Source organism: Ptychodera flava, chromosome 16 (assembly GCF_041260155.1).
Source record: "Ptychodera flava strain L36383 chromosome 16, AS_Pfla_20210202, whole genome shotgun sequence".
Classification (NCBI taxonomy): domain Eukaryota; kingdom Metazoa; phylum Hemichordata; class Enteropneusta; family Ptychoderidae; genus Ptychodera; species Ptychodera flava.
The window spans coordinates 20,003,857-20,018,276 of NC_091943.1; the positions used below are offsets into that span (position 1 = coordinate 20,003,857).

At 38.9% G+C, this 14,420-nt stretch overlaps 1 protein-coding gene across 1 annotated transcript in view; it reads right to left on the reverse strand.

Annotated features, from left to right (window-relative positions):
- The window catches only part of LOC139114235 (TNF receptor-associated factor 2-like), a 29,740-nt gene extending 16,880 nt beyond the window's left edge, over nucleotides 1-12,860 (reverse strand). Inside the window, exons 1-4 of the mRNA XM_070675811.1 lie at nucleotides 12,797-12,860; nucleotides 11,821-11,987; nucleotides 7,759-7,837; nucleotides 7,099-7,197 (exon numbers count right to left, since the gene is read on the reverse strand). Of these exons, the coding sequence (XP_070531912.1) occupies nucleotides 7,099-7,197; nucleotides 7,759-7,837; nucleotides 11,821-11,969 (327 nt within the window). The 5' untranslated portion in view covers nucleotides 11,970-11,987; nucleotides 12,797-12,860. The remainder of the gene's footprint in view (nucleotides 1-7,098; nucleotides 7,198-7,758; nucleotides 7,838-11,820; nucleotides 11,988-12,796) is intronic.
- Between the last annotated feature and the right edge of the window lie 1,560 nt (nucleotides 12,861-14,420).

The following is a 14,420-nucleotide window of genomic DNA, read 5'->3' on the forward strand; positions in this document are numbered from 1 at the left end:
TATTTTAGCTTCTCAGCTTGTCAAAATCAATTGTAAATCATGAGATATGCATGATGTTTGGTGGGGTGAATGTAGGCATTTTACCACGCAGTAGAAAGGGAAGCCAGGAAACCAAAATAGTCAATTTTCAAAACTATAGGAAGCTACTGAGGAGCAAGAAGACCATGTTTCAGAGGAAGATGTGTAATCCGACTAAAATGCTCCCAAAGTGCCACCAAATAACACCATTTTTATCTCTATTTTTCAAAAGCTCCAACAGCAGGAGGGGGGACACCCCCCTCCTGACCTCCCCCCACAAAAATACTCCCCAAGTTCCACCAAATAACACCATTTTAATCTCTATTTTTCAAAAGCTCCAACGGCAGGAGGGGGACACCCCCTCCTGACCACCCCCCGCAAAAATACTCCCCAAGTGCCACCAAATAACACCATTTTAATCTCTATTTTTCAAAAGCTCCAATGGCAGGAGGGGGACACCCCTCTCCTGACCTCCCCCCCCCCCCGTGACCGCTTGCGTGGCCGCTTGTGGTGCTTGGCACCACATCTTTGCCCTCTTTATTTTCAGACAGCGACGAACTAAAAAAAAATTATAAATCTGAAAATTTACTCTGAAAAAAAAAAATTGCACAGCTAATCTCAATTGGAAAAAAAAAATTTCAGAAATTTACAATAGTAAAAAAAAAATTTTCACAATTTCATTGTGACCACCCCCCCCCCTCCCAAGGTCTAATGGTCCATCCCTAAGTACCAGTGAATCTTGGGTGCTAAGGGGAATTGGGTTCACAAAATTAATTTGAGATACTAGTAGAATTAATTTTATCACATAAAATTAATTTGAAGGCATAAACTTAATTCGATGAATGCGAAGTTAGTAATATACTACATAACACTTATTTGAGATGACTGCATGAAACAAAATTAAAAATGCTTGAAAAATTATTTCTGGTCTATATAAAATTAATTCTAACACACTAAAATTAACGGAAAACATAATTTTGACCAGAATGGCCCCAATATACATTATCTTTATTATTATACACCTGCGTCTGCAATCTTTTGAGTTTTCTTCGTACGGTAAATTTCGGTATCAGAGGACGCAGAGTCCAATAACTTTGCCGCGGAGTACAATAACTTTTGGTGTTATTGGACGCTATTTGACCTTTGACCTCAAAACAACATTACGTCAATGCGGGGAAATACTTAAAACATTGGGTACTTCACAACGTTAGTAGTGGTGAATCAAAAGCCTGTGAATTCGGGTGAAATTATGCTGCCGGCCTACAATTTCTCACACGTACACTGCGATGCGCGGGTTTGAAATTTCGTTCTGTGCGCTTAGCGGATGCGCTTAACGCGTTCTCAGTTTGCTCGCGATCGCTCAGTGCAGTGCGGGACGGTCATCCCCCAAAAAGCTTAAATTTTGATTTTTTCGAGGTAAAATTGGATTAAAAAAGGTGTATAATAATGAGGTCATTCCCAAAATACCGGGATTTATGTCCGAGTACATTTTTAATAGAAATACGGGAAAAAGGAACATTTTCAATGCCAAAATAGTTACCATGGCAACTTGAAACATTAAAATAAGTCTGGTTTTTGTGTTCTCTGACCCAAATTTCCCCACTAGATAATTTTCATATCAATCAAAGTAACTTTTTATGGGATATTAGAAAAATTGATATTTTCAACCCCTAAAATGGTTACCATGGAAACATGGGGCAGTGAAATCGATATCATATTCGGTCTTTTCGACCCAAAATACCCCGATTGTGAAATTTTCACGGAAATTGAACCTATTATTATTCGCGTTATTATTTCTATATAATACTTATATATTAATTAATATTATAATTTTTATTATAGTGACAAAGATACGAGTTTATAGCAATATAATGGCGGCCATTTGGAATCTAGGACATCATCAAGCCCTCTCGGTTGCCCAAATTTTTGAAGCAATAACTAATTTTGATCTACACATATATGTGAACCCCTGTAGCAACTTTGGCACTTTTGTCATCAGTGTAACGATCTTGCTGGTTGTCGTTGCTAAGCCACCTAGCTATTACCGACAACTTCATTCAAATTTACCGGTACACGAGCATCTAGTGTGTCGTCACTCAATCTGATAAAAATCAGATGTAGAGTACGGCGACGTCTGTACTTGCGCGGGGTACACTTGCTGTCGCCTCTCACAGACAGCAAGAGAATACCTCGTACGCGTAAGTAGACGTCGCCGTACTCTACATCTGATTTTAATCAGATGGTCGTCACCAGGCCTTTTTTTTTCAATGTGAACACTTTTATATGCATATTCACTTTATCAATATCTTAGCGCCGCAAGATAAATTCTCTATACAAATCAAAAAAATTAAAGCTGCAAGCAGAGTTGATTGTATCCAAGCAGTTAACAGCAGAAGTAGAGAGCAGTAAAAATTAAGTGCCTTTAGGTAGAACGCGTCTTGGGGACAGATACTCTGGATCTAACATTTCTACAATTCTTTTCTGATCTACCACACAGTACAATAAATTACCCACAATTCTCTTTGATTTGTATCCTTGAAGGTTACTTTTCTAAAAACTTTTTCAGTTCTGCATGTAAGCACTAATATGCAGCATCAGAATAATTGTCACATAATATCAAGTAAAAGTACGTTTAGATATTTCAGTGAAAGTTTCAAAGTAACCACAAAACAACCATACAAGTCACATTCTTTAGGTACTACAAATGCCTCGTTTTTTGGGCAGCAAGTTATGACGAACTGAAGGGGTCATTCTCTGAAAAAACTTAGCATGTAAATTTCTTTTGTCACTTCCATTGCAAAAAATCAATATCCTTTTGTTTCATAAAACAGGTGCAACTAGTCTCCCTACCTTCAATCACATTATTCTGTATGGCTGAAGTGGCAAATTTTATAAAAATGCTATCTCCTCTCTCATGCAAATATGCATAATTTTCCAAATTATCTAAAATGAGAATTAAGAAGAATGGTGTGCATAAAAGTACGTTTTCAAAATTTTGATAAATAGTCTGTGAATTTGTGTACACATGGGAGACATGGTAGACTTCACTCAGGAATCTCCGAGGATACAAATCATAATGGATTATGGGAAATATAGAGTACTGTGTACCACTTGTTGGAGCTCATTTTAAAGCTTTTTGAGAGAGAAAAACTTTTACCATCTTAGTTTTTTGAAAATCCGGAATTTTATTTTCCCCATTGATTTAACACAGATGGCATCCATTTTGAATTTCAAATATCGCAAAATGTTTGGTAGTTGTTACGCTAGTTTCAAACTTTGTGCGGTGACTCCCGATTTTTATTGTTGATTTGGTAAGAGAATGGTTTAAGGTTTCTTTCAGGAAATTTTGAGTAAAAGTTGAAGTCTTTCACTTTCGAGGAGCATGCTACCTAAAGTGCTTGAAGTGCTGCACAGCACAACTATACTCAATATACAAGGTGTACAAGTTGTCATCAAAACATTTTGGAACAAATTCAGGCACTATACTGGTCCATGTCTAACAGAGAATGGTCCTCTCTCCCAATCAGAAACCCTTTAAATGAGGTATGACATACTTAATGAGGTATATCAATCATGAATGAGACGACGTGCCACATTCCACGTAATACCAAAGCTGTGCTAGTTGCAATGGCTGAGATCTGAAAAAGTGGCTCAAAGGTCACCGAAATTCGTCTCCGAAAGTAAGTAAGTAAAGTAATATTGCCCAATGCTGCTCAATATTCAACCTAAACTAGACCTCTACTCCATGTAGTTCCGAGATACATGAACGTAGCTCAAAGGTCATCCAATGCCATATGCAAAATGTTGGAAAATGTTTTGTTTCATACCGGTCAGTGTTTTTCCAAAACAAAACCTCCAGCCTTTGCAGCCATACATACATACATACATACATACATACATACATACATACATACATACATACGCACTCACACACACATACAGACAGACAGCCACTATATAGACAGAACTACAGATTTAATAGCAACGATGGCACTTTGTGAAAGGCTCGAACATATATCATAAATGATATTTTAACATGATGACAAAAGCGCACGACTATTTTCGCCACATATAACGCTTAGATACTCACATGATCAGAACATGCGATGTTTTAAGGCTGTTTTGTGAACGTCGACACCCAAACCATGTAAACTGACATTTAATTTAGCATACCAGTATATTGATGGCGTTTTAAATACTGCGATGTTATTGGCCGAGACGTGAAAACAACCGTGTTTTCTTCGCGATACAGAACGGTTGTAACACAGGTGGAGAAAATTTCCTTTTTCAACATTTCATGCCAAATGTCGTAGAAAGGTCAAAATCTTGTGTTATGCCTCAATTCTTTGACACAGAAGGAAACACTTTGTACTGTCAGATCTTAATTCGGGGACGTGCACATGTCCGTACTAATATTGATCGACATGCATAGTATTTTAAGCGTATCCATGAGGTTAAATCAATCATTCTGATTTCCCATTAAATGCGTACGTCAACAGTGTACTTACGCAATACTACAATTCATTCCATGAAACGAAAATAAAACAAACAGCCTGGTTACATGCTATTTACGAAGTCTCACGTCACTGGGCTGACATGGTAGCTCTCTCATGTCTGACTCTGATCAAAATTGCAGGTAGGGCACATTCTTTACAGCTCACATCAGAGAACAGTTACTGTCAAAGCAAAACTGCCTTCGACGTTTGAAGCAAAGCGACGACTACAATTCACCCTTTGTTTATCGGGTTTAATTCGTTTGACAATCACATGATATACAATTAGGCGGAGAACTGGTGACGTCTCGGCGGTTTTAAAGTAGATGGAAAAGAAAACGTACTCATTCAATAATCCAAATTTACAACTTGAAAGACAACAGTAGAATACGGCGTCCCATTGCTATAGAATTCCGATAAAGTCACAAAAGTTTCGTCTCTGGCCAGTTGATTATATGCTCTACGATTTCACAGCCAACAGTTAACTGGATATATGCCACACACGAGTCACCGAAGAGACCTTTGACTCGTAAAATAAGCACGTAGCACGCAACACAAAGGAGATGACGCACGGGATATTTGGCAGTCGACGTCGTCAGTACCGGACGGTACTTAGCCGACATCGTCATGCGCGAGTACACTATGTAACCACCTCCTGGGCGCGCTTATGTAAAGTTATCAACACCTAGACGGAATGTTAATTTGTTTGTACTAGACAGCCACACTCTCTCTGTGATGTGACACACACACTCATGGGTGCTGTATAAATTTGAGTACAGGCGATGAATTCTTAACACCTAATCGAGCTGCATTATTTGCGCCAAAATAGACTCTGTAATGCGGTGATCATCATAATCATTAATCATAATTATTATCATAATCATCATCGATATAATCACTTGAGAAAGTAAGTTCTGTGTGATATCAAGTCATGTTAGCTTGGATTTCGGTAGCTGATGAATACAGTTTCTTTGAAAAATTTAGCAAAAAACTGTAAAACTCTCAAAACAAAAACTCTCAAAAATCTTCTTTGAAATTCGCTTAAAACACGATAGGGAAAAATTGCTAGACTAGGGCGAGAAAGTGACGCGCTTTCTCGCAATTTGTGAGAATCTCTTGTCATTCTCACTCCTACTAGTGAGAATTTTTGAATTATCACTGGTGATCAGTGAGAAATCAACTCTTAAGTGAGATAATAAATGGAAATTCTCACTAAGCACGGTGAGAATGGTAATTTTTAAATCAACCAGACTCACCATTCATTGGTGAGAATCAGTCAGACAGTGTTGTAACACACCTCATCCGCAGTCTGTATTCTAATTCGCCAGTTGATAGTCACGTGGGATGCATTCTTTTTGTGCTGATCGACGTAAACGACGTCATCAGGCATCATTTGTTGGTACTGTTGCCTGCCAGGCATCAGTTCCGAAAAATGATGCCAGCTGACGTCAAAAACGACATTGACGCGTGCGCGGACCGGAATGTAAACAAAGATGTCGTCTGCGGCCGATCGAAACGATAGTCGAGAATGTTTTGGGTTTATCCTACTTTATGAAGAAGAATATGAATGCTTTGGTTTCCAACAAGGACTCGAAACGGACGAAAACTATAATCAAAGGTGCATTGAACGTTCTGACGTATTGCGATCCGGGCCTGTTAGGAAAAACGTTTTCTTACCCGTTACCGAACCACTCCAACATATTACATCATAGGCCTACATGAAACAAGTTTTGTGTATAGTACGTTCTTATGCATGGCTGCGGATGAGATGTGTTACAAAACACATATTGACTGGCCATGAGGGCAACAGCATACGTCTTTAACCCCTCGGGCCTGTGAGTCACCCCCAAAAACAGACTGTTTCCCTCGGCCTACGGCCTCGGGAAACAGTCTGTTTTTGGGGGTGACTCACAGTCCCTCGGGGTACAGACGTATGCTGTTGCCCTCATGGCCAGTCAATATGTGTATACTGTTCACTGGTGTGAATCAATCTGGTTAATTCTCACCAGTGAACAATGAGTCTGGTTGATTCTCATCGAAAAAATTACCATTCTCACAATGCTTGGTGAGAATTTTCATTCTCGCCGGTGAGAATCTTTTATCTCACCAAGGAAAGCATTTCTCATTGCTCACCGGTGAGAATTTTTGAATTCTCACCGGTAGCAGTGAGAATGACAAGAGATTCTCACCAATTGCGAGAAAGCGTCACTTTCTCGCCCTAGTCTCGCAATTTTTCCCTATAGTGAAAGGTATTAGGTCAAACGAATAACACGATTGGAACTAATTAGGGATAATTGGATGGTGAAGTAATGTCGATTTAATCTACAAATGTCATCTCATCTGCTTTTCTTTTTTATTTTACACACATGTTTTATGGGTAATTTACGATATTGCAACATTCACCTATATGGCAACTAACGCTTTTGAGAAATTTGCAAATATGAAAATAAAGTTATCCCAAATTAGTTTCAATCGTGTTCAAATATAAATGCATAAAATTTGCTTCTCTTTTATAATCTCATATAAATGACAAAATAAAGAGCATAGAATTACAAAAATAATTCAAACAGTAAACTTTCTTTCTTACCATGTATCTTTGAAATACACCACACCATCCACATCCATCGTTATTACATCTAGCAGGGAGATTCCTCATCTCACGTTTGATCGCATAGTCATGATTGATCTGCGTTTTAAGTTCAAACGAGGGAGAGTGTGTCAATGAGTAATCAGAAAATCTGACCTTCGATGATAGATATTAAGCGATTTCCTTTATCTTTTGGAGGAAAAGTGATGGTATTCTGCATAAACGTTGTATCGAATTTGCATAGCAGCAAGAATTATTAATCTTAATTAAGATAATGACATGCGCTAACAGCATTACGCTTTGTGATCACCAAATGTTGATTACAATTGTTGAAGTCACATAAATTTTAATTTTTCATACTATTTTTATAAGTATTAATATGATTTAGAAAGCAAAATATTCCTTGTTCTTTTTACTTAATAATTATGATGAGTTATATAAGTACCTTAACAACACAACGTATGATGTGTAGTGGGCAATAGGTCAAACCCAGAATTCGAATGGACCACAGTACAAACAAACTCAGAAGTACGGGTATTACGAGTTGGTATGTTTGTACCGCTATCACGTGATCTATTGGGTCACAGACAAGTAGATGGGGAAGACCCTTTTCTGCTGTCTATGCTTTAACATATCACCTTGTACGTCACTTAAGCTTACCATCTCCCTGCAAAGTATGCTATCTTCTGAATGCAAGCCTTCTTCGTAACATGCCGGGCAGAAACCACTACTGTTTTGTCTGGACGTGTAGAGACAGAACAATTATGTCACTATTTGTCGAAACCATGACGATTCTACATCCTTAAAGCGGAAAAGTGTAGAAGTGCATCAAAACTTTATCGATATAAAAGATTAAAACAGTAAGGCACATTATATCTGCCCCGTCGTCTCATGCCAAGCTCTAAGCTATACTCAGAATTTTGTCTCTGTAAATATAAAACACAGTACGCTATACGCTTAGTGATAATAGAAATATCTGTGAGTTCACTTATACAAGTGTCATGTTGGGAATAGTGCCTGACTCACAGACACCCGCCATGGTTTTGCATCAACATGCTGTTTCATCATGACTAGCATCTGAAACTACAGTGGAATGGTCCATGTATCTAGTTGATCGAACTAGATGCCCGGAATATGCACTTGGACGTTGACTAACGATTACCTTTCGTAGGCCAGTGATCATTTTCACTTAACTATAGTTACCAATAAAGATCGAGTACGAACGCTGCCGTTTAGACTGAGGTATGCGCACAGAGATGTGGTTAGAAAGCTCCAAACTGTACCACGATCAGAAAAAAAGCTGCTATAGTGTGTGTTACAACCATTTGCAGTAATAGAGCGCGAAGCCTCTGCAGTGAACGACAATAAAACTGCTCACACTAATTAGTTTTCAGCTGTAGCCGTGTTGAACAAGGCTACTTGATGAAGACCAAAAAGTCTGCTTGTACAAAGGCAAAACTAGCTCTGTCTGAGGCTCGAGTTGTAATGAGAGTTTACGATTGGCACCCTGTGTTCAAGATTAAGATACAATGTAACATTACCATGCACTGGTCCATGTACAAATCTTTTTTATTTCAACTTCCCCAGACAAACTGTCTGCATGGGACATACAATGTTGTCGACTTTGCCAGCTGGCTACAGCTGAAACTAATTAGTGTGAGCAGTTTTATTGCAGTTCACTGCAGTGGCTTCGCGCTCTATTACTGAAAAGGGTAGTAATTGGTCAGCAAACATGTCAGGTTATTTCTGAACGACGATCACAAGGACTCTTCAAAGGTTGTATTGTGTGTTCTATTTTCATATTCAACTTCTTCCTCGGACGGCAGGTGTCCAAGAATAAATTTTACGGATGTACAAAACAATATTTAAGGGACATAAGCTATAACTTGTGGCAAGTTTTCAGTATTCTGCTTTTGTACATCAACTATACAGTGTCTGACCCTAATCCGTTTGTCATGCTAAAATTTTGAGTATTCTTTTTGTAAACACAGCTTGCGTGTGTAGTGATCATTGTTTATTGTTTACAAATGAATTCTAGTCCGGACTTGAATACAATTTTTAACAATAACAATGGAGATTATACTCATATAGGTTGTGTTGATATGCGAAATACTTTGCATTAAAGGGAAACAGTCGTCGGAGCTGCGCATGTGCGAGTTTCCTGTTTACAAACAATGTATTTCGTGTACGATATCGAGATGCACCGCATCATCATAGCTGCAACATTTCAATTATACGGTGTACATTATGACCGACATGTTTTAACTTCCATCAATAACCATCGTACCGTGAATACAGTGTTGCCATCGGTCGTATGGGTCCCATACGACCTTTGAGCGTAGTTCCGACGACTGTATCCCTCTAAATTACAGTTTAGGGATTCAATACAGAAAGTGTAGGGAAACTACAAAACAATAGTTCTGAAAAAATTGCCAAAAGATACAGCTTATGGAGCTTTAATACTCTGATAAACTTTTACAATTAACTCTACGTTACATAACTGTGTGTCCGATTTCTTTGTAATTGGTTTGATTTTGTTGGGTCGACATAGATACAGCGCGACAGCATCGTTCCCAGCGTAAGACACTGTTTAGAAGAGCACTGCTTAATGTTTTACCTTATATTACAATCGCGACACACAAAACATCAATAGCTGTCCCTGGCAACTCATACTACCGTAACGACTGATTTGTATCCGAGGTGGTATAGTAAGATGAAAGTGTTCTACTTGCACGAACATTGTACGTTGATCTACGTTTTCGGCCCACACACGTCGATATCCGACGTGTGTTGTCACATTCCAGCAATTATTTGTATTCGTATATTGAACTTGTCAAATAACTATAGGCGTGAGACTTATATAGGTATGTATAACATCAACATGAAAGGAATGGAGTGTAAAATAATAATCTTTACGGCCCTGATACGGCTTTTGCGGCCCGAGGTCGTACGGCGGAAGGGCCCGAGCGTGCGAGGGCCCGTACGCCGTACGACCAAGGGCCGCAAAAGCCGTATCAGGGCCGTAAAGGTTTTATCATATACCTTATGGAATGATAAGCATGTAGTTTACATAATATTCAGCATCGTTTTGGAGATAAAAATGCGTGCGATATCAAAAATTCATCGCCATTTGATTCAATATTTTAGAAAAGCGATGGCCGCTTCCCGTCGCGGATTGACATACATAATGACGTCATTTGTTTACCTGTAGAATTCTAGAACGCGCAGAGCAACGTTCGTAGGCCTCCTAGTACATGACCAACAGGCTCATAACCTACAATAAATTGACATCACGCTTTTCTTACACCTCGATTTCAGCCTGGATCACAGGCACGCATGTACATGCACAGGTTTCACATAGAATTTAGAAATATAAGCCAATGTCACCGGCGCGGATCCACTGTCGCCACGCGCCACTACGATCTGAGCGAGTAGACGTTTTCCTAAGCTCGCGCTGGCTTTGTGTACGAATGGAACGTTTGCGGATAGCAACGCGCGTAGTAACCAGAATTGAGTTAGTTCAGAAATGCACGCGATTGCCCATATTTGGACACCGGGCCGGGGCATGATACGTAAAAAAAAATGCACGGATCTGAGGGCGCTTCCTCCCATAGGTTTACACAGGCACGTGAAAATAGGTATATGATAATGTGTGATGAAATGTTTTCGCGGAATGTAAGGGGGGAACCAATTGCTATTTTTTTGGGGGGGGGGGATGGGTATGGCACCATTTTTCCCCGTTACTGTAACAGCGTATTCTTCTATTGTCAGTAATGTATTGAAATATTTTTCCGTATTGAGAAGCAATACCTTTTCTCCTTGGTAAACATTTTGTGACATACCGTTCATAATTCTACGTACAAGTCACTGCTTCAAATCTGTACCTACACATAACTTACACTGTTCTTTGTAAATAGCGATAGACAACAGTCTACGATCCATGCTTCTAGAATTCTGCTACTACAAGACGTACTATAGTTTAAGGCCACACAAAGAGAAGTTGTGTGTTTCAGGTATGCATGCCTCGGAAAATATGTGTAGGTATATGTCGGAGTTTTTTCTCTTTGTTGGCTAGGACCCTTACATTACGGTAAAAAGTAGAGAATCTACTTCGAAATTTCTTTTGAAATCGTGAAAAATATCTAGAGTCGGCGGGTTTTCATAGATAATTTGTTTTGGCCTAACTGGTGGAAATCTATTCGGAGACCATTTAGAGAGTGCTGTCCTACACTCCTGAGAATAATAATGCTTGTTTAAATAGTTTATCCTGATTTTAAATTTCACTATTTAAAGAACTAGTCAAATAGCCCCCTTTATTTAAATATTGATTTTGTCAATAACCCCAAAAATACATTTTCAAGGGCAATCGCAACAAAAACATAGTGTGCAATGCATTTTAAAACACATTTTGTATCATAAGTGCCAGTAAAATATACGAGTTGCTCACGAATGTTGAAAATATTAGCGCCGCCCTAGATACGCTCTCAGAGAGAAAATTAGAGAATCAGACTTCCCAAGTTTGCTAATGTCTGCTCGTTGGATAAAATATTTTTGATGGAAATCAACATTTTCTGACTCAGTGTCAAACTTAACGTTCATTGAATCATCCCCTACATAGAAGAAGAGTCGTATGCTGGACCCAAGTAATTATCCATGTCGAGAATTAAGCGAACTCTTTTTGAGTTAGTGTCAACTTTTTCGTAATTATGATGTGATTCTTACCTTACACGATCCTCAATACAAGTGAAACAAAACCTATGTCCACAAAGGTTTTGTCTCGGATCTCTCAGAATAAATTTGCAGTGTATGCATTTGTACTTTTCTTCCTCATCATGTGGCACGCTGAGTGCAAGTTTTGAATAGCCTGGCATTAGATGGATGTGATAAACCTGACAAAGTAAAAGAACAAGACAAAGAGATTAGCGACAGGTTGGCTCTCCTTTTCCCGAAGTCAGTAGTATGCATGCATGTATGTATGTATTGTGTTTGTGCGCGTGGTATGCATGCATGTATGTATGTATTGTGTTTGTGCGCGTGCGTGCATGCATGCATGTCTAATTTTCTGTCTGTGTATATGTCTTTGCGGATGTATGTATGTATGTATGTATGTATGTATGTATGCATGTATGTATGTATGTATGTATTCTTTCCATCGATATACCTATGTGTGTATGCACGCTTTTTGTATTATGATATGTGTATATATTTGCAATTTTGATCGATGTCCGTCAATATATAAAGGTAAAATGATTTAATGCATGCCACATATATAGTCTTCTTGAATATCTTGCCTTCTATAAAGTGTTCTTGTGTCAGGCCATAGCAATTTCGTGCCATTGTTCCCTTTTGTAGGAACCATTGCTCAAAATATTTCATTACTTGAACAGCTGTTTTGGCAATTTTACAAACATCAGTGTATATAAGTAATTTTACATGTACTCATGCCCAAGTCAAAAGGGAAGTCAAAATAGTACGTTATCTGCAACAAAGAAGTGACCCTGCCGCCGACTTCCGGCAAATTGTGCTTGCCATGGGTGGAGTAGTACAGCTTTTGGAACACTGGTAAACGTCTGTCTCACTGTCACTCTCACTATCTCATCGTCTGTTACTCGGAATCTTACAAATGCTGTCGAGGTTGACTGTGGCGTTTAAATCGGCAAAATGAATGAAATAAACAAAAAATGGAAGCCATGCTCACCTGTTCGCTGCCGTACAGTTACGATGTCTACTGTACATTGCTCACCTGCCATGTCAGGCCAGCGCAACCACACACTATTTAATATGCTAAGCGTATGTAAATTTTCTTTGTTTTACAAACTAGATTAACGATGGATGGGACGTGACTGTCATGCCAGCATACCTTGACATTCGCTGCAACGAATACCAGTGATTGAGAAACTTATTGTTTCTGAGGTTTGTGGAGATAATATGAAAATCACAAGTCTTTTGTGGAAAGAATGGTCTATTCAGTGGAAAGTATGTCACGTGACCATATTCGCTGACATTGTCAAATTGACAGTTACTGACATTTGCATGGTAATGTGAAAAATGAGAAATCCAGGGAAGCCTATTATCATTAATTGTGTCTGAGAAGATGACCAGCGAGTTAATATTTCCTCCTATAAGAAATTCATTTCATAACGTCACTACTCTTTCACATACAACGCTTGTTTGGACACAGGCTATGAGAGTTGAGTACAGTCAATTCTTTTGATTCTGGAGTGCATATTCACTCCATAGATTCATATTTTACTATGGTACATATTTATACGCTTTATGATTTAAGAGACAGCAAACATAGACCAGTATAGAGCAGACGTCGGAAACGAATCATGACATAACTTAAGGTAGCAATCAGAGACCTCATCAATCTAAGCGCAAATGTCTTGGCTTACTATATAGAGAGTAAGACAGAAATATTGCTCTTTATGGACACCTAAGACTGGTCTTCACAGCAGACTGCTCAGAAGAAATTCAATCTAAATGGTTTTCATTCACCTCAAGGCCTTAGGTAGGAACCTCCACAATAAAAGCTTTACTATTGTAATCTATGCAAATGTAAAAAGGTCACGCTACTGATTTTACGTGAAGGCATGTAGTTCCATGGTGAGGGGTAGCGCAGACAGCGCCCTCGAGCGACGGATCTTTCATTCTTAGGGCCCTGACCCCGCCTTCATTGTGTTGTTTGTTTAGGGAACCGTCATTATTCACGGCCTGAGGGTCGGAGAAATCTGAGGGGTTCACTCAAAATTTAAAAGCTACAAGGTGGTTGCTCAAAATGTGGAGACAAAGAGGGGGTTACTCAATTTTTATGCAAAATGAATTGAAACACCTCTCAGCTTGCACTAGTTCATACACCATAACTTCGATGAGAGAGGGGGACATCCCTCTCTCGTGCTCTCCCCTTGGAGTGATCTAACAGTTTTACTCAGTAAAATACAAACTTACTGCACACCTCAGTTTCTGAAAATTTAACATGCAAGAGAGGGGACAGCCCCCTCTGCAGCATCCCGCTTGTTCTCCCCCAATACTATATGGTTATATATACTATATACTTGTTATAGCGTGAGCTTTCATATGTATATTTAGTTGCGACTTTGAATTTCATTTTTTTGCTTTCACCTTTTTCAACCGTCATGAGATGATAATTTAACAGGGTAAATCAGGATTTAAAGGTCTTTACTATTGCTGTATTTTGTGGATTTTACAAATACATGTATTGATATTTATCTTTTCTGAGTGGGGGATGGGGTGTAGTAAAAATTTCTGTGTTAGAGGAGGAACTCTAATTCATTATGGTTGGCGGGGGGCAGGTACTCGAA